Source organism: Trachinotus anak, unplaced genomic scaffold (assembly GCF_046630095.1).
Source record: "Trachinotus anak isolate AG129_WGS33_773 ecotype Australia unplaced genomic scaffold, CSIRO_AGI_Tana_v1 ptg000009l, whole genome shotgun sequence".
Taxonomy (NCBI): domain Eukaryota; kingdom Metazoa; phylum Chordata; class Actinopteri; order Carangiformes; family Carangidae; genus Trachinotus; species Trachinotus anak.
Window position 1 is genome coordinate 11,009,003 of NW_027273860.1, and position 21,152 is coordinate 11,030,154.

The window sequence follows — 21,152 nt, forward strand, 5'->3', positions numbered from 1 at the left end:
AAAGTCCATGAGGGACAAATATAGGTAATTTGGCAGTTTGGGGAAAAGTGCAATCAAATTATGTAGCATTTGAGTGTTAGCAAATAAAGATTACACTGACAATGTAAATTTTAAGATTTTGAGCATTGGTAGCATAAGCATACAAATACCAAACTGAAATGAACGAATAGAAAGTCGCCTTTCTAAAAGCTTGGGAACTTAAGGCCCAGAAATGCATTTTTCACTTTGTTATTAAAGACAAAATGGCCTTTAGTTTACAAACATGGTGTAGCGGGTGTACTCACAGCATCTTGATTTCTAAAACATATGTAGTGCATGGTCAATGCTAATTGTATATAGGAAAAGTAGAGAAATAGGATGCTTTCACTCCTCTCTACCCCACATTAAAAAGAATATGACCTGCCTTATTTCATCCAATTACTTATCAACAAATCCCAATAAAACCAAACCCCAACAATAAGTAAAAAAAAAATCTGAACACATGAAAGAACCATAATCTCTCCTTACAATCAACACAGCAGGTGCTGTTCTTTTCTCTGAGCTTACCAAGCTTGAAGTTAAGTAAGCACTCAGCCTTCTTGTTTGCATTATGTGAGCATCCTGAACTTAAAATCTCTCAAAATAAAACCTGTATTTGATACAAATGGATCTGAGGCACTTGCAATCTAATCAATCAATCAATCTAATCAATCTCACACATCAGTCTTCAAGGGTGTATTATGCATGCATGATTTTTGCTTTACTTTGGCCCTGGTATGCTCAATGAGTAGTTGTGTATATGTTTGATTACGTTTTGACGCTTTCTGTCACCACTCAGATTCTGTCTGGTCACCAACAAACAATAACCCATCTAATGTGAACCTCTAATCATCACCTCTATTCCACACTTACACAAAATCTTTCATTTTCATAGTTTATTAATAGAAAGTCATTTATCATAGAAAGATCTGATAATTTGCTGATTATATCTTCTCAAATTAGGGAAGTTAATTGGTAGACTCTGGTCCGTTACTGAACCAATTGTCAGGCAAAGAAAGTTGTATGATATCACACTGGCACAAGAAAATCATTTATCTGAATTATCCGGATTATATGGAATATGGCTAAATTATCTGTTAATTAAAAATAACCTGTTTGATACTGCAGCATGTCCATCAGATAATGAAGAGCTCATTTACGTGCGCACCACGTTCACCTATTCACATTGCTCGTTTCATTCACCATTTATGGTTCATAGTGGGAGTTAACGGGGCGTGATATGAGGCTCATGAACCTGTGCAACATTTTATGTTCTCTGTGATTAATAAAAAGAAAACAAGTACTTTAACTGATGGGTTTGTGCTTAATTTAGCCTTTATATTAATCTATTGTATATCTCACTGTACAGTATGGATGGAAAACACAGGTCAGCTAAGGAGATTCCTTACCCCGCTGAAAACAGTAAAGATAAAACAAGCAAAACCATATTATAGGTCACTGAAGGAACACTGCTGAGTCAGCAGAGAGCGAGAGACAGAGAGAAAGCGATAGAGAGGGAAAGAGAAATCACGCTGGTCAGAATTTGACCCTCACAATGTGTACAGAAATGAAAAGCCTGAAACTGGATCCCCACATTCCTCTGGCTTTATGACAAGCGAGTGAGAAATGCTGCTGCTCTGCACGTCATTCCATACTACCTTAGCCCCGTCTGTGATGGTGCTGAACGACTGCTGTTTAGCTCCACTCCAACATAAGACTGTGTACTAGATTTTCTCAGGACCGATTCACACTGCATATTTTTGGACCACCCACCCAACTCCAGCAGGCAGCTTGCTCAATCCAAGTTTTCTCTCCCTCCCTCGGTGCCAAGGATTCCACCCTGGGCAGTGGGAAAGGTGCCAACCACATGCTAGCACCCTTGCTAGCACCCGATGCCACAAACACATTGTGGCAGAGGGAAAGGCAATTCACCCACTCAAACAAATTAAGACTTTAAAGCATGCTCCCTAACATTTATCTACAACTGCATCCTGTCCTGTCTTGCTTAGTGTTATTACACCTTTGATGACTGTGGAGCGAGCAAAGGAAGCTCTGCTCTCCTTAATGAAAATGAGCTATACGCAAGCTCAAAATAAGAACAGTTATTAGATGTAACATATTGTGGAGCTAAGCAATACCAGCCTCACAACACAAGGAAAACAGCTGCAGAAGCATTGTCATGCAGTCATGTGACCTCTGTTGTCTCCTCTGTTCAAGCCAAACTGGCTAAGGGCACCTTCTTTGCAACGAGCAGTAGACACCACAATATCATTTAGCTTGGGAGATCAATATGCACTTTACTGTGGCTGACCTACATAAGTAGAGGAGCGTGGACTGTCGAAATCATTGGATTGCCTGTGAGCCTCAAGATCCTTGGAGCCCTGGAGGAGTCTCCATGGGAGTAGAGGATGAGGCAGCCTATGGTGTGATGTTACAAATCTCAGTTTTAAAAACATTACGGATTTCAATAACTCTCAAATAACTAGTCATATAATTCTAACACGAACTGACTGCCATGGGCAATTTCCCCATCAGGAAAATGATCTGAGGAGTCAAGGACACTTCAGCAGTGCATTTGTTTGCCAATATACAGTAGCTCTAAAATGTTCAGAAGCTCTTAAATGTTCCACGAGCAAATTTGAGCTTAATATTATCATCAAACAACTGTAATGTCACGGGAATCCTGTCAATCCCAAGCAAACCCTGCGATTTAGCTTCTATCTGACATAACTTAGTTTCATTGTGAAATGTTCAACTCTTTCATGACAAGCACTGCACTTGGATAATTTCTGTATAACACACAGAATCAGTTCAACTAAAAAACATCCTTTCCAGGCTGCTGTTAACAAGACAGGATCTACTCTCGGCACAGATAGATGGGCTGGCTGATTTGAGGTCAGCTAAACAAGACAATGACAACATGCCTTGAAGCAAAGAGGGAGTTAATACTCCCCGCTCCTCCTCTTCCATGTCAAAGCCCTCTCAGCTTTCCATCAAACATCTCCGCCTCGCTTTATACGTCTCTCCTCTGTCGTTTCCCCCTCCTCTCTCCCTCTGCTGTAAAAACCTGGCCATTACCCCACAGCTCATCCCTCACGCCCACCCAGGACCTGTCACACTGCTGTTTCCATGACAACACAAACGCAGAAACAGCAGGGTGAGATGCCCAGTGAGACAAGGCAAACGAATACCAGGGGGAGGGGTGCATCACGTCAAGAATACACTGTGGACCATATATAGCATGCGATGGACAGATAATGCGATGTCGCTCAATTTGTTACAACTAAACTTGAGTGGAAGCCACATGGTTTCCTGTGTGTTTGTCTGACCTGTCTTATCATGCAGCCAAAGTCTACTGTATATTTCAGCATGGCATGGGCTCAATCATTTAATGTAATTTATTAGAGTAAACAAATGAATCAAAGACAGGAAAATGTTAATAATTCCAACAAATTGTCTTAAACTGGTCTGGCAGGAGTCGCCTTTGTTGAAAGCAAAGCAATAACTCCTTGAATGGAATGTGCAGATTTGAGCAAGGGCAGTAATACTTTGCAACATCCTTATGAAAGCCCAGATTCTTACCAGCCTCTCAGCACTAGATGCTGTCATTTGACACTGCTTTTAAAAAAAAGGAGCCCAGGAGTACACGTTGAGAGAGCCTGTGTGAGACTGAGGGGTATGGTGTTGTTCAGGAGGTGGTCATACTAAGCGGTAGAGACAAGGATGTAATTTTCCTGCCCGGTTCAAATGAGTCAACTTAATGTTGTTAGCAAAGAAAAGTGTATGGAAACAAATGGAGCAGTGTAGTTACTGGTAAAATGTGAGATGTTTAAAAAGGGATTTATGTCACAATTTAAACAGAAGTGTTTCTTATATTGCTTAGGTGTGAAAATGTTTTAAGCTTCAGGATGAGGCAGAATTCGGTACTTCTGAAAGTGAAGGTTCAAGCTAACTTAGCTAAATTAGTATTTTCCTATAGAGGTCCAGAAATGAGTAAAGCATGGAGTTGAGTGTGAATGTGTTCATTCTTCTAAAACTGCTTATTATTTGGATGGGGCTTTGGTTACAAGCCTGAAATAAGTTCACATGCTTAAATAAACCTTAATGTCCTATTAACAATGAGTCAGAATTACCTGGGGACCTGATGCAATTAGGAATTCATCTCCACGGTGTGTGTCATGCAAAGCATTCATCTGGAATAAACACAAACTTTCACTTGAATTTGTGCTCAAAATGTAATCAAAGCCCCAGCATATGGCTCAAACTCTTCAAATGTCGTTTCATTAAACCAGCAGTCTAAAACCCCAAAATACTGAATTTACAATCATAGAAGACTAAGGAAGCCAGCAAATGTTCATACTGGAAAAGCTGGAACCAAAAAAATTGGACGCATTTGACTCAAAATATCTGTGAAGACCATTAGTGACAATTTTCTCATACAGATGCCTGCATAAATTATAAGCATAAAAGCTGAAGTACAAAAAACTCATAACTAGACTGACATACTAGTCCACTAGTGACAGACAACAACCAAAGGACTGGGAGCGTATGCAGCAGAACAAGGGTCAAATGATTACAGTATCACTCAGGTGATGCAACAAAGCAACCTATCACAGGGCAAAAGTCAGTGATTACAAGATGATAGGTTTGTCTCCAAGTTTACTGGAAAAATACTGCTTTGTTTTAGCGAGTTAGGAACACACACTGAAAATGGAGTAGGCAGCCCAAAAGAACGAAACAGCAACACTGGAAGATGGGGTTGTGAGAAGGAAACTACAGTGAGAGAGTACAACTAGTCGACAAGAAAGCAGGAGATGGATGTAGAGATTGTTTCCGAATGATGTGACAAGCTGGGCATTACTCTGCTACACACCTGTTGCTATAGCTGTAGTTTACTGTAGTGTGGTGTGTTCAGGCAGAGAACTACTTCTAATATCCATTACAAGAACTGTGCCAAGTCAATGTGAGAAACCCTCCAGTCAGTTATCCTTGTATAAACATCCTCATACAGGCACTTGCACACAAGCTTGCATGAATTCCTGGACCATCAACATCCCAACACAGTCATTCTTTTGCAATGTTTTGTTGAAATGACATAAAACTAATTTTCCCAAGATGAGGCAAAGACAATAGCCCTGTTATATGATTCTTAATGTAGTCTATACAACAAATACAAAAACAAACAACAAAAGCTTGGGCATCCAACAGCACTACATAATGTAGGAACACATGCTTGCATCTGGACCAGACTGCATTCTCTGTAACTTAGAGGGCAATCACAAGCATCATATGCCTGCTCTGTGTCCTCATATGACACACTCAAAATTAAAATCAGGTCAGTTTAAGAGGAAATTTTCTTCTTGATATGTCCTGTTTTCCAAGGACAAATGGTTTGATCTCTCACTATCCTCAAGAAAAAAAAATACTTAGAGAGTGAGTTTTGTTGCAATGAAATGAAAAAGTCAATAACTTTAGGCAATATGCCTTGGAGATAAAAAGCTTTCCAGGCTGGCAGGAGCAGTATTTTTTTAAGTGGTTAACAGACAACACATGCAAACATTTGAAAGGAATAAACGCATATCTTGAGTTCATAATTTTATATGCTCTGGCCTTTCTCCGTGTGTGGTTAATGAAAAATATGAACCACATGCCAACATTGTTCCTTTTAAACTTCTTGAGTTTACTTTGCATATGCCTACCAGCACGTCTGACTGAAATCCATCACATCACATCCTCACTGAAGCCCTGAAGTCACAGCCAAACCACAGCTGAACAACATGTCATGTTAAATCTCAAACCGATGTGACACAAGTACCGTGCACCATCAGGTGGGCAGAGTGATGCAACAGAAACTGCTCAACTGGTTCCAGAGATGCATTCCTCCAGCATTACTGAGAGGAGCACTGACAATCACTGAAATGGCACAAGCTGTCTGCCTGTATAGTCCTGATCCAGTCAAGCAGGAGAGCCTTTAGAAGCAGTGCACTGCACTCTCAACACAAGCACAACAATGCAACACACAAGTCAACCCTCTTAGCTGCATTCCTCCATACTGCATTAGCGCCTTACATTTTCACAGAGCATCTTCGGGCTCAATTAAAAGGTCCTGGCTCTATTTATCCCCACAATGACCCCTACGTAAGCCTCTAATAGCTGCATTGCCACCTAATTATTCTTTAAATTTTCTGACGTTTTTGGAAAGCAATGCCACAACAAGCTGCGAGCACCCCGCAGACTTTTCCTCCTCCAATCTTGAGCGTAGAACCACTGACAACTTTCTGCACACTTTCCTCAGATGTTTTTAAACTAGTGGTTTAAGTGTCAAAGCGCTCACACCGTGGCTTGGCTGCTAACTAGCCTATTAGGACAATGCATAGTAACGCCAGTCAAACACAAGAGAAACATTAGTTCAGCAAAAAAAAAAAAAAAAAAAAAAAAAAATGAGAATGGTCCCTGCATGCTGAAACAAATGCAGCATTTTCGTCAACTTACCCACTGCAGCACGCAGCGAAGAGGCACGGTTAACACCACAACAAAACAAGGTTATCTGGCCGCTCAAACACATGGTGGGGAGACCTGTCCAGGCTCCCTCATATATTCTGACAACGACGTCCAAACAGCCAGACTAGCCCACAGCTACACGGTTAGCATGCTAACTACGCTCCTGCTACACTGGCGAACTTCGCCCGGTGTTGTATGCACGGTCACTCGCTCACTCAGCACAAAAAACAATGACATACGAAAGTACTGTGCACTCTACATTTTCACTTCCCGTTAAATGTACATGTGACCATACCTCCACCGAATAAAAGCGGCTCACAAACATTGCAATAACTCGGCTGCAAGCTCGCTGTCCGAGCCGTCTGATTGACTTTGCTGCAGAAAACACTATTGACACAGTCAGCGAGCTTAGCCGAGAAGCTAGCGCTTGCTAATAAGCTAACGCCGAAGCGAGAGCCTGTGCCAGACAGACACACAACCGAGATTGAAGACCTCGCAGTGGATCATGGATTTCACAACCAAAACACCACGTCCCGTCTCTACAAGGAGCGCCAACGCGTTTGGCTACTTACGATTTCAGACTTTCGGCTTTGTCCTCGCTGTTAGATTCCGTTTATCAGAAGCGGCTCTGACCTTCGCGGTAGTGAAACAACATTTCTGCTGGCTAACTGTGCCGCCATGTTACTCCTGCTCTGCAAACCAATACTGAGTGTTTATCTGGCTGGTGCTATCCTCCCCCACACCAAACCACATCACGGGGCTCCAGCAGTATCAACTCAGTTACCGCCGGGGTGCGCGAAACCACCCCACGGCGATTTTACCTGTTAGGATGACACGGGACCTGCAAAGGGATTCAACAGCGCCTCTTTGTCCAGAGCCATGTTTCGTTTGACAGCAACTTAAAACACCACTGTGTCACGAGTGTCAGTAATGTTAAAATGTGCGTCGTGGTCTAAAATGTGGTCAAACTACAACCCCCCCCCCCCCCCCCCCCCCCCCCCCACAATCCTAACTCAGGTTTCTGATTAGCTGATAAAGTGTCTTATTGGTGTTATACTGACATATCTGCACTCCTGCGGATGCCGCTTACCAAGATGTGTGTGAATGTAGGGTCATAAAGATTTATGTCAGCCTATAAAATAATGTGTGTGAGAGCTGTGCCACAAATAAAAAGGGCTGGTAAAAGGAATACAGTCAGGGCTTCCCCTTAATCTCATAAAGTTCAATTTCAGTCCAGTCCAGTTCATTTTAAGATGCTATAACACTTATCACTGACAGTAACTAGTGATGAGAAAAATGTGCAATTGGGGGCATAATTTTTTTTTTTTCCCCCTAACTATCACCGTGTCATTTTGGTTGCTATTTTAAAAAGTGTACAAAACGTAGCCTATTAAAACATAAACGGAAAGCAAACATTACGAGCTCATAAGCTTACAACAAATAACCCTGCCCCACTTATTATTCTGCTACCTTGATTTACTGCCTGGTCAAGTATCCGTGGATCAAACCAGCAAGCAGGCGTTTTCTTTCCACCAAAGCCTGTACAACGCCGCCACTGTGCGGTGGATAGGCAGAGCATCATCCCCGCCGTTTCCACTTGTAGACACATGCAAACACTCAGCACCATTAGTTCTCTCACATCTTTCCTCCCAAAACAGCGACCTGTTTACTTTCCATGATGCCTCCAGGTTTTAGCAGTAACCAAAAGCTTATATATATATATATATATATATATATATATATCCTCCACAGTGTTATTCCTGGCAGCTTGAATGCTTATACTTTCATGTTTGGATATAACATTTACAGAATAGTTGATTTAATTAAAAACCCAGTAAACTCTATAAAACTACAATAAAAACATCTGACATTTTTTCAGTAAAAAAATTCTTGAGTTACTAGGGATGTTCTGACCTCTGTCTGTATAAAACCCTCCACCTTCTAAAATCCCCACGGCCCTGCTTCTGGTGTATTATAGTGACATTTACTTATTCTCGTTTTTGATTTTGTATTCAGCAGTCTCTGTGACCTTTTTGGGAGCAGCTGCCCTGACAAGTCATATAATCACCATGCCCCTCTTTCATGATGGCTACACTTTTAAATCAGTATGGTTATTGTCCTTTATTTGTGGCATATTTCTCAAGACGAAACACAGGCTGTGTGAAGTACATACAAATACCAATACAGCCAAATAATGATTCTGAAACCCTTTTTTTTTTAATAAAACATTTTATTCCTTTGCAGGATAGATAAACCCTCAGGACAAGTTGAGAAAACCACTGATGTACCGCCAGAGGCAACCGTGACTCACTGCTGTGTACCTAAAATTAGTAAATGGGTTTATTCTTTAGAATAAGCCAGTGTTACCAAGGTGATTGACTCTCACAGTACAGCTGACTGCTTTGTAAATTCATTTTATGGCATGTAAGTAAAAAGGCATATATCAACAGTCAACCAGGCTCATTTGGCACAGTCCATGGTGGGTTAGGGTTTAGGGTTAGAGCCACACAACTTATGGTTTTCTCATTCGCAGTCCATGCTTTTACAACAAATCATTCTTATGGACATTTTAAGGTAAGCAATATTATGCAAGGTAAAACAAATGCAATAAAACCATTTCACTTCATCTACAAATGAAGGACATACAAGGTTCAATCAAACTGACTAAAGGATTGTTTGGCCTGATTCCGTCCTTTTCATCTCTAATAAAAATGATCTGACATCACTCAAGACTAAAACATAAAGGTGTTTATTCATTAACAGTATTATAGGCAGCAATAGATTCTGTATAATTTCATGGCTGTTGTGATTACAAAGCTGTTCTGAACTCCAACAATAAAATACTACATCTTCGTTGGAAGTTTCGTACAATACTGAACTGTGACTCTACTTGGAGTATTATAGGGTGAAGTCTCCCATTTTCCTTGGTTGCTTTTATTCACTCTCCCTTATCCTATCCATGAGTGGATATGGAAAACTACTTCCATATTCTACCTTGCTTTCCATCTAAGGTGTGTTGGTAAGTGACATGGTGAAAACAGTATAACATTGTCTTGCTGTGTGGGTTTGAATAGTCTGTGATGTGAACCCTAAAGATGGAGATTTTAATAAGACTGCATGAAGCCTCCAATCATGGAAAAACAACAGCTATTACAAGGAAATTCATGAACTCCATACAATGTCCACAAAAAGAGGGACAGCAGTCAGTGGAAAAGAAGAAGAGCTGAGCTAGCAGTTATAAATACAAGAACAAATTGAAATCAAACACAAGCTGGAATACAAAGTGTTTAGGAAAAGCATGAAATGGACTGACTTGGGAGAAACATTAAACACTGAAGTCATCATTCCTGAAATTTTAAAATTACACACCCTGTACAAAACAATCCGTATCAATAGGCACTTCTTAAATAAGGTCTTTTTTTCAATAGTTTATTTCTGAATTTGTTTTCTTTTTTTTTTTTCCCCCCATTCAAAATGGCACAGCAGAGCAATGATTCTCAAATCAAGGCGCGCCGGACGACTGGCGACAAGCAAAAGCTAAATGCATTCTGGCCCTTGAAGTCCAGCTGGGAGGTCAGTCCTGTGTGAGAGCTGAAAATGCATATCATGGTGGAGACCTGGAGGATCTGTTGGTTGGGCACGGCCACGGAGGCACTGGGGAGAGATGCTTCTTTGAGAAGGGGCTGACAGGATAGGCAATTATGAGGGGAATGTGTTTATGATGACTTCTCTTTTCTTGCTCTTGGTGAATCAGCTCCATGCGAGTTCACTCCATTTACTCCATTGGCTGAAAACAAAGCACACGTCTTAAGTTAGTTCCATGTGAAGTGTAGGTAAACATGGATATTATGCATTTAAGATGTTGTTTCATGAGAACAAATTGGATTGTATCGTGGTACTTGCAGAAGAATCCTATATAAAAAAGCAAGCAAGATCCATCCTATGTCCATCCTATTTGTGTTCCCTCACCTTTGTCTTTCTTTGATTTGCCTTTAGAAGGAATTTGTTTCTTTTTCAAGGTCTGAACTTCGGCATGCTCTCTCCACCGGCGCAGCTGAAAGTTGATAAATTTCCACATCATGAAGGCCTGAGTGAGGCAGATAGCAGCCAGGACAGTTATCCTAGAAGAAAGAGGAAACAGTCAGTAACTCAAAAGGTCATTCAAAAAAATATGCATGTTTCACAATGACAAGTCCTACTCGCAAATATTGGTCAAAAGGGGGAACCAACCTCAGATACTCGATATACAAAGCAGTCAATTATGGAGTGATTACATTTTTTTTTGTGTAGTTTTGTTGATTTCTTACAATCCCAAAGTATTTCAATGACTGGAGTGAAACACACAGGAGGTTGTATGTGTAGAAACGACCCAGTAAAACAACAGAGGAGGAATTCTCTCACTTGCCTTTGACACTGCTTGGCACAAGACGTATTGTGGTTGCATTATATTCTAATTTATTGAAGCTGGAGAACAACTTTCTTCCTCCTCTACGGTTGACCTCTTCCTGTGTGATTGTTGAACCTCAACGCTCCATGGTGAGTCTAGAAAGAAGCTCTTGTTCCTTTATTCTACAGTAAGTGGCTGTCCTGATGCTGGCACATGATCTCCATAATGGCATGTTCATTTAAACTCTCAGTGTAAAAATGCTATAGATATATTTTAGTGTGGATTTCGGGTCCTTGCAGATTTTCAGATCAGAATAAGTCCACCTCAATTCTGTGACTATTTAAAAAAAAAAAAGAAAAAAAAGTCAGTAGTAGTTGGTCCCATTTCTCTTCTCAGACACACTTACCGCACAAAAAGAACATTAAAGTTTCCTGCAGCCAAATCAAAGCCTTGATTCTCAGCTGTGGCGAGGCCAAAGCCCACGGTGAGGACAGACAAGGACAGGGTGAGCAGCCGTCCGAGGACAAACAGCACAGCCCATATGGTGAAACTGGAAGACAAGAGGATGACCATGATGATGCATTTAAGACACTTATTTGTACCAGGTAAAAATTTAACAGGCTTATTTTTCTCTGCATACAAATTAGTAACGCACACACCACAAAACCCCTGAAATCTTTAAAAGGAGGAATTGAGAACTCACCCCATTTGTCTGTTCTCGTTGCTGAAGTAGACCAGGCGGGAAACATGGAAGAGTAGCTCGACAAAGTAGTGCAGCACGAGCAGGACCAGACACAGACGGTTCAGACTGGAAGACACAGGGAGACATGATTCTCCTTTATTACAACTGACAGGAACAACACAGGGGGACACCACTAGAGAGCCTTCAGCTTCTGTTCAGATTGCAAACAATGCTCCTTTGCTTGTAACTTGCTCCTGAGGGGCAGTTTACCACCAGGATAAATGTCACATGTTCCACACATAATTTCAGGCTTTCCCTAAACAGCAGCCCTTACTTCAGAATGTAGGCGCCGGCAATGTGGACCAGGTACAGGAAGATGTATACAAGTTGGCGTGGAATATCCTCCTAAACAGTAAACACAAAGTGTGAGAGGCCAAAATATTTACACCAGTGTGACTCTGCACATAGAATTTACGCAAAAAGGAGTATGGTTTTTTGAAACAATGCAGCATAACCAAGGAAGTCAAACAGGAAATAGCCACAGGGTCCAAACAGAAGCTACACTACATCACACTGTTCCAAAAACGATGGGCCCACCACACACACACACACACACATACACACTTACCTTCTTCGTCTTTTGGAAGTACAACTCTGGGAGAGCGTGTAACCAGTAGCCCAGCTGACAAATGTAGTAGAATTTCATCTGGAATCTGAATGAAAGCAGGAGTTACCTCATAAAAAGTAATAAGTCACAGCCATACTTGAAGTTCTCGTATAACAGACAATAAAATAACAAGCTCCAAAATGCGCTGCAGTTTACAAAGTATATGCCTACTTACGGCATTAGTGTATGGGGATATCCCTCCCACAGCGTGACTGGGTTGGACAGGAAATTTTCCTAAAAACAAAGAGGCATTTAAATGACTATTACAGGTCATGGCTACAGCAACATGTGTAAACAAAAGCAATGCCAGCTTAGTTAGTGTACGTACAGAGAGCAGGATGCTTGCGCCCCAGCCAAAGGAGAATAAGTAGAATGCACTGAGCTGGCCCGACTCGTTGAACTTGCTGTGCTTGGTTTTGGAGAAGTGCTTCTTCCTGTTGATCTTCTGCAGAAATGAACAACAATGACCACTGCGGGACCTTTCATAGAGATTATATCCTGTGTATTAAAGCGTGTTGCGTGTTTGACTGACTTACATCCAACATGTATTCCTGGATAATGGCGTGCATGATGATGGCCACCAGCATGTAGAAAAAGATAGTGGCCAAGTCCTTGATGCCATGATGGAAGTGGTTCACGGCTGTCTCCTCTGGGCCTTCTGTAGCATACACAAACAAGCCATTCAGAGTCACCATGATGACCACAATTTTTTTTTTTTAAATCTATTTTATTTGGCAGTGTGTTTCCTTCATATCATAACATCAAATGTACTCATTGACTGCAGGTTCCTGATCCATCGAGGTCTCGACTGTGCAGTATTACACCACAGTGAAAATGCCGTAGATGTCGCAGACTGTACCAGCAACTGTCACAAACACAGTGCCTCCTCTGTCTTTCCGAAGTTACATATTATCTATACAGCCTGCTATTTGTTATTTATGAAACATTGAATAATGTGATGAGTTGTAGCACAGAGCCCGATGATACATGAACACAGTTCTCAGCTTGAGAAAGCTTGTGGCTTGAGGTTTATTAATCACATAAAGAAATCAATCCAATCATTTGTAAAAGTCAGCATCAATGAAGAAAAATCACATTATTGAATTTGTTTCACTGCAGGGAGATTTAGGTGCTGTGTGTTGTTTGCTTTATTAGATACAGGCTGTAAATAAGTTACAGAGCAAGGTAAGTGGTGAGGTCTCACAGTTAAGAACTGAATCACCAGCTTACAGCTTGCAAGCCTCCAGCCTGTACAACGCAGCATGAAAAAACTCTGAGCTTCTACATTCTTTCAATGGTATCTGGAGTTGGCAAAGAAATTGTTAACCTTGAAACGAGAAGGACTTGATTTGAGAGGCCTATATTACACCTTAGCCCAAATTCGCCCGGCACAACCTTGCCACAAGAGAACTTTATAAATCAGGCAGACTAAATTTAGCTCCAAAGAGAAAAAAAAAAGCTTTCAAATGGGTTTGTAAGGCCACGCAAGAACCGCTCCAGAATCCAAATTAGAGGCTTCCAGCGAGACAACTCTAAGAAAATGCTGCATTATATGTTGAAGCCAAACCTTGTGTCATTATTCTTAACATATTCACGCATCATCGGACAACACCTCTTATAGTCTAAATTTAATCTTTAACTTACCATTTGTTGATATGGTGACATTGTACTGGACAGTTATGAACAAGACTGCAAACTTTGAGGTGACCTGTGGGTGTAAAAAAAACAACAAAAAAAACAACACATATTGGGAATGAGAGCATGCACACATGCACATATGTGACAGTCATTTAAACAAGAGTCGGACCAAAGTGCCAAGTGCAGTTAGTTTTGTCTGCAAGCAGTAAAATGTGGGCATTGCATTTATATGTCAATGATTTCCTGCGTGACCCGTAACAGAGTGACTGTAACTGTGACTTAGGGTGATGCACTGGTTTTAAAGTGAGAGAATTTTAGCAATATTTTAATTACAATTTTATGCTGGTTATACACAAAGATTCCCCCAAATGAGACCAGAGACAAAGAGACTAAATGGGAATTATGCAATATTATTATAAAAACAGAAAAAAAGATGATAAAACAGTGCCAACTACTTTTTAAGGGCTTTTGGGACCCGAATAACTAGAAGAAAATTAACAGAATTGATACATTACCTACTTTTCTTAAGAAATTACCTTTGTGGTTTACAAGTAATCAGTATAATTATAAAGATGTAATAGGATTGATGTGTGATTGGTTACTAAATATGATCCAACCAAGTAAATGTATTGGAGGGGGGGAATAGAGCTACATCAAGGCAGGGAAATGGGGTTAAAAGGGGGGAAGCGGCACAGTACTCCTTCACAACAAAAGACCCACGGACTGACACAAAATTCACATATTTATCCCCTAAATAAGCCACAAGTGTCCATGGCGGGAACTGAATCGCCGTCTGAGATGCTGCCACCGTGGACCTCACATAGCTACGATGCAGCAGCTGTTAAGGTGGACGGGAATTTTATTTTGGAAAACAAAAACAGGAAGCAGTTTTAATTCTGGACGACTTCACACCAATGGCGCTGCTTTCCAGTGAGAATAAAACGTGCTTAAAATAAAACACAAATGCGAGTGAAAGTGGACCGGTGTGGAGCGTGGGGACGTCCACGCAGCACGAACAGGTCCCGGCTGCCAGGCCGCAGGACCGGGTTGTATTTCACACGCTCTCTAGCTCCAAGGACAACTTTCAGTTTTGTGTGATGACAGCCCTCTCAGTCGCTGTATGATTGCCACGTAACACATCTACGCATAAACTAACCACGTCCAGACTGTTGCTCAATATGGTAACAAGACCGACGCACCGTTGCAAACCTGCAACACGCCGAGACGCTCCGACTCAAATTGTTGCACATAAGTAACTTTGTTTCTTATGATCGCACCGCGGGCCCATGGACGAGAGCTTTGAAATACCGATTTCAACATGGGAAGCAGCCAGATGGAAAGTCGACACCAGTTCCCACATCGCTTTTTTTTTTTTTTTTTTTTTTTTTTTTTTTTTTTAAATGAAAACTTATTGAAAATACCAGGCCACACGGATGAGCTGACTATGTCTCAAGGGGGAAAGGGAGCAAAAGCCAAAGAGGCGATCGTTCACTGAAAACTTTCGATCACGGGAGGAAGTAGTGAGAAGAAGAATAGATCAGACAGCCATGTCAGTTTCCAGCAGAACAGATGGGGAGTATTCGGCGTCCTGTCTACCACAGGTCCGTCCACCGTGCCAGCCAAGCACCCCCCGCGTCACCCACAGTTAAAACCCATTCAACATGTGGACGGGACTTACCTCAAACATCAGCCCGAGGAGGAACACCATAGCAACACAGGAAACAATATCTGCATGGTTCTGGATGACAAACTCATGGCTCAACACCGGCGGATTCTTGTTAGTCTTTTTTCGGATCCCCATGTCGACGCGATTCGCCTCAACTTTTTTTCGCTTTACGCGGCGCAGATGCAGTCGCTTTCTATCAGATGATAGGTTTTTTTTTTTTAATCCTTCTGTAGGAGAACGCTCAAAGCTCCCTCCTGCTTCCGACAAGCACAGGGCCAGGCAGCAATTGAATGGCGTGTCACTCTTCTGTAGTGGGAGGGTCCACGGAGACAGAGCCGCTGCGCCTGACCAACGAGACTCTTTACGCACAAGAGAGAAACAGCTGGGGCTCTCTATCGCTGCCTAGAGGTTTGGAGTTCCTGTAGCGTCTCCCACTGAATGCATGTCCTCAGGCCCAATGGAGATTTTAGATACAGTGATCTAAACTACAGTCTGAAAAGGAGAGGAGAAAAAAAAAAAAGGAGATTTTCATACCAGCTGGTCTCAGTTGCCACCGTGTTGCAACTAGTACTGATATTTGCAACGGTGTTAGGGGCAATAACATAAAGCACAATTTAAACTGAAATAATAGGAGTGTTTCCTGTATTATCACATGGGTCAAAATTGAATTTCAATAACTTTATTTTTCAGTTGATATTGTACGATGCATGTTCCTAAATAAAGGTTTAAGACTTTAAAGGAATAGTTTGACTAACTATTTCTAACTGATCTCAGTACTTTCAGGTGTATGTGGAGATGCTTTAAGGGCTGCCTTGACTTATTTAAATACACTTCTGCTGAACCATGGTCATACAGTAACAGTCCCGGGGTAATGGTAAGAAAATGGTGGTAGTGTCATAAAGTCAATATACTGACTCGGTGATATCAGTTACAGCAAAGTCTGACAAAAGTTTGGTAACATCAGTTAACATGAGGTACCATAGGCTACTACCAGAACACATAAGCCTGTGGCAGGAAAAGCTTTGAGAGTGCTGAACTGCGCAAAGTGGATTTTATTGCTTATAAGTAAAACATAGGCTTCATAGAGTTTTTCAAGTTTACAGTGTTGGTCTTTTGAAAATAATGAAGTGCATTCCATGGTTCCTGATCGCAGACAAAGCTACTTACTGTAAAGGCGTCAATGACAGGAAAACCACCATGCGAGGTGTAATGTCACCCCTCCCACTCTCTGTGTTCACAGCAATTAAAAGACAAAACTGTCTACATATTTCACTTGTAAAATGAAGCCACCTGTCTGGGGATACCCAGGTATTTCATCACTGGCTGGCTGATGTTTAAGCCATCTGATAAAAAAAAAAAAAAAAAGAAAAAAAAAATGTGACAGGAAACTTACTGTCATCCAGTCACACATATGTACACACACACCTACATGCACACAGGCACAAGATCAATTACGTAATAACATTTTTACGGCCTGACTGTATCAGCTCTGAGAGTCAATGAGGTGGAGCCTGTCATGGGGTTCAAGGAAAGAGAAAGAGAACTGCTGAGTGCAGACGTGTTTGCTTCAGTCACAGTACACAGCCGTCTACCATGGGAAAAATATATTAAGTAAGGTATGTTCAGTTCAATTTCTTTTTTTTTTTTTCTTTTGAGTGTGTATTTCACTGAGGCTGTGATCTTTGTAGGATGGCATGCACTGATATTGTGTGTAATTCAAATTCAAAGTTTGATTTGTTTAACAGAATAATAATGAAACTTAATGAACATACAATAAATGAACACAACTTTGACCTATTGTATAAAAGTGAAAGAATATGAATACAATTTTGATGTGAGATGAAGCGTGATAGCTTGAATTTCTTTGCCCTCAAATTTGCCTTTTGTCACTTATCTTAATCACAAATGATGTCTCATTAACAGTTTAAAATTATACTGAAGGTAGAGGAGGTAAAGAGACTTTACATGTAGGTATTCTGTGATTCAGTAAATTGATCTTAAAATGGGCTTTTGTGAGGTGGGAGGAAAAATACAGTATGTCTTACATAAGAGTTCTGAATGAGAAAGGTGAGATTTTGATCATTTTTTTCATTCCTGATAACATCATTGATTTTTTTTTTCGATTGCATGTGTGAGTATACCATTTATCAGGGCTCCACATAACATGTTTATGACAGAGGTCAAAGGGCAGAGAACATGACGCAGCAGCTGACTGCAGTCACACTGCATTTCAAAACTTCAGCTGGTCAATCTTGTGGTAAATCTGCATGAGATGTTTCTGCGTGATACTTGTGGTTTTTGTCACATTGTATTGCTTTTACAGACTATCCAAAATGATACCTGGACTGCTGGAGTCCAACAGGAAACTGTCCACAGCAGCTTTTCTGCAGGAACTTCAAAGCAAAACAGCAACATTTCTACCTTCATCCCGCAGTGAAACCTCGGGTTGAACCTGTCAACTGACAACAAAAATGCCTCCTGCAGACATTCAGTACACTAAACTACGATGGTTATTAACCATTACTGGACTTGTCTTGTATGTGGTGGACATTTGGACAGACATTGGACTGGCTCTGAAATATTTTCAAGAGAAACAATATGTCTGGACTGGACTGACTCTAATGTTTGTTCTGGCTGGACTGATGGTGACACAGATCTTCAGCTACGCCTGGTATCGGGACGACATGAAAGACGTTCTGAGAAACCCAGAGGGAAGACCAACCATAGCAGGCATGTCAAAAGGTGGGCTGGTTGCCATACACCTTTTTGGCATTGGTATCTTTACCAGGTATGGAATGAACAATGATGACGGTGCTGACTAACTGTGATAAAAGTGCTGCAGTTTAAGAGGGCACTGATCCCTGCTATTATATCTGCATAATAACAGTGGCTGCTCTTGTAGCATACAAAAAGGAGTGCCTGCATGTACCAAGTCAAAATGAAACACTCTAATCATGCTCAATGGTATGGTATTGTGGAATGGCAAAACTGGAAAAACCACATTTAAGAATGGCGTCAGGAAGAAAGTCTTGCAATTCCATTAGATCTGTGCAGCAGCAAATGATGAATGATTAACAAATACAATGCATGGTGGAAACTACCTGTTTAATTTTGCTTTCTTGTGTTTGACCTGTTGCTAGGTATTATCACCTGCTGACAAAAGGGTTTAAAATGGTTTGGACAACCACAAATTCCTACACAGTGGAACAGAGGAGGGATGTGCACCACAAGCTGTTTTGCCTGGCTACTGATATGAGCATGCTCAAACTGTTTGAGACTTTTCTGGAGAGTGTTCCTCAACTTCTTCTACAACTATACATAGTGCTGGGCCACAGTGAGTGCTCAGTTTTGCAGTGTAAGTAAACGCAGAAAGTGTTTTCTGAATTCTGAATTTTCTGAATATCCATGAATGTACAGTATTCAGCTTGCTTTCTATTTAAACCATTTGTCAATGTCTTTCAGATTTATCTATAGTGTTTTCCTTCCTTAATATTGCCTGGGCCCTGGTGGACTATCGTCGCTGCTTGCGCAGATCCCTCCCCCAGATCAGGGAAATGCCCTCTGGCCTCCCTACAGCAATCTACCTCCTGTACAAACTCTGCACCATCACCAGCCACATCCTCAGCTACAGCCTCCTCCTCATACTGAGCACTTACAGCACAATAGCCCTCACCGTCCTCTGGCTGTTGATGACCATCTGGACACATTTGCTTCACACCAACTTCTGCTCATCCAAAGGCCTTGAGCTTCTCTACCGGGCAGTCATTGGAGTCATCCTCACATTCACCTTTTTCAATGTCAAAGGACAGGACACAAAAGTAGCCATGACCTTCTATTACATCTTCCACTTTCTTATAAACGTCATGGCTCCATTACTCCTGGCTTTGTTGAAGCCAGAGTTGCAGACTGCCACATTTTTGCTGACGGTCAGTGCTTTAATCCTTGGAGGTTCACTGCTGGGGCTGCTGAGTCTTGTGCTGTACTACCTCCTCCTGCATCCCAGGGGGAAGTGGCGTGAGGCAGATGAGGTGGATGGCCTGGGAAATGAAACAGTGGCCATGAGGAGAATGAGGAACTTCTTACATCCTTGATGAAGGTGCTTTCATTCCATTTAATTTTCAGCCTAGACATGGATAGACATGCACTTCCTGTGAATTTGAAACTACCCAAAAAGTCTGTTCAGAGAGCAACTAGAATATCATCTTCATATTGTGCTCACTATTCGTTATATGTTCATGCTGTTGTCAGTTATCCTCCACTATTCTGAGATTAAATTTGCTTTCTTATCACTGATATAAAGAGCAAGCTTAACATTCATGTGCAATATAGTTTATTGTTTAAATCAATGGAATAATTTTATTTATTCTTGCTTTAATAATGCATGTATTTAAAATGTATGTAAATTCCATATTTATTTTTTATCATATCTAATAATATAATTGATCTCTTAATCCTAATGGACAGCTGGAATCATCTTCTTACAATGCATTACATTGTAAGCAAATATAAAAGACTGTTAAAACTAGCTTCTCTCATTTTTTGTTTCGATATGCACACAAGTATGTGATGTCCAAAGACACAAGAGGATTAGTTGTTATTTTGTATTTTTGCGTACTCTCTTGTCAGTTTGTCATATTTTCTATTCTTCTTATTGACAAATCTTTCACAGCTCAGTCAAGCTTCAGCCTAAGGCTATTTTGTGGCCATGGACAGATATTTTCTCTGAGCCTGTAACACACTGTTAAACACAGGGTGGCGTTATTGTCTAGGTTGACTTCTCTATGTATCAGTGTGCTCTCAGTCAGAAAACATGTAACAATATTTCAGGAGTCTTTCTGAGTCACTCGTGTGTTCTCCCTTGATATTTCCAGTGCCCAATTGGACATAATCTCAATAAGTAAGCATTTTTATTTTTAATCTTTATATATTAAATTGTAACTGTATTTAGCCAAATGATACTGAAAAAAATATAACAAAATCCTGACTTGATCTTCACAGATAAATGAAAGAGCAGGATCACATACTCTTGCTCAGTGACAATTCAGCAGGATGCTCATCGACATGCTTGAATATAATATCTCCTTTTCAAAATAGATGTCTTACTAACACCACTGATCTTGAATGAAACTATAAATACCAGACACTACTCTGATCTTTCTCACCTTAATCCCCAGAAACCCCAAAGTGGCGACTAAATGTTTCCCTCTCCTCAGAAATGATGGACACAGGGCATGGATGAGCGAACTAGAAATAACAAACCAGGGCTAATTTTGTTTTGACTACCAGCAAAATATTGTATGAGTCAAGCTGGAGAGCTGAGGACGCTGTTTCTTCCTAGCCTGGGGAGGGGGCCGGGGGGTGGGGGGTGGCCGTGATCGACTGGCCCAGTGTGAGCTCACCTGGGAGGAACGCTGACAAACCGCAGGGTCCAGAGTGCACGACGCTTGTTGGCTCTCAAATAAACTGTGCCTCCCCCCCCCACTCTCTTCCTTTAATTCAGCCAAGCTCAGAGCTTTTTGATTTGTTTACTCCACGGGGCCACTCTAACTTTCATCTGTCAGTTGTGCTCTGTCAGACGCACTCCATAAAATGA

At 41.2% G+C, this 21,152-nt stretch overlaps 3 protein-coding genes across 13 annotated transcripts in view; 1 reads left to right on the forward strand and 2 right to left on the reverse strand.

Moving 5' to 3' along the window:
* ncoa2 (nuclear receptor coactivator 2) overlaps nt 1-7,496 on the reverse strand; it is a 56,054-nt gene extending 48,558 nt beyond the window's left edge. For 3 of the 9 annotated variants that reach the window (XM_071485288.1, XM_071485291.1, XM_071485284.1), the window contains exon 1: nt 7,092-7,324. The gene's annotated coding sequence lies outside the window, so the exon portion shown is untranslated. The other 6 variants (XM_071485292.1, XM_071485290.1, XM_071485285.1 and 3 more) reach the window with 5 other exon arrangements.
* Nucleotides 7,497-9,252: 1,756 nt separating this feature from the next.
* tram1 (translocation associated membrane protein 1) lies at nt 9,253-15,864 on the reverse strand. Of its 2 annotated transcripts, none has more exons than XM_071485296.1 (11): nt 15,572-15,864; nt 13,900-13,963; nt 12,792-12,913; nt 12,584-12,700; nt 12,431-12,489; nt 12,217-12,301; nt 11,923-11,993; nt 11,610-11,714; nt 11,313-11,456; nt 10,489-10,640; nt 9,253-10,306 (listed from the first exon to the last, which is right to left on the reverse strand). In XM_071485296.1, exons 1-11 carry the CDS (start codon nt 15,692-15,694, stop codon nt 10,236-10,238), a joined length of 1,113 nt encoding a protein of 370 aa, XP_071341397.1. In that variant the 5' UTR covers nt 15,695-15,864; the 3' UTR covers nt 9,253-10,235. The 2 variants fall into 2 exon arrangements, with proteins under 2 accessions (XP_071341397.1, XP_071341398.1); XM_071485297.1 differs by having other exon boundaries at nt 12,792-12,910; nt 15,572-15,841.
* Nucleotides 15,857-20,084, forward strand: xkr9 (XK, Kell blood group complex subunit-related family, member 9). 2 transcript variants are annotated; one of them, XM_071485293.1, is made up of 4 exons: nt 15,857-17,175; nt 17,883-18,347; nt 18,700-18,914; nt 19,022-20,084. In XM_071485293.1, the coding sequence occupies exons 2-4, from the start codon at nt 18,031-18,033 to the stop codon at nt 19,648-19,650; spliced, it is 1,161 nt and encodes a 386-aa protein (XP_071341394.1). In that variant the 5' UTR covers nt 15,857-17,175; nt 17,883-18,030; the 3' UTR covers nt 19,651-20,084. The 2 variants fall into 2 exon arrangements, with proteins under 2 accessions (XP_071341394.1, XP_071341396.1); XM_071485295.1 differs by having other exon boundaries at nt 15,857-17,170.
* Nucleotides 20,085-21,152: the final 1,068 nt, after the last annotated feature.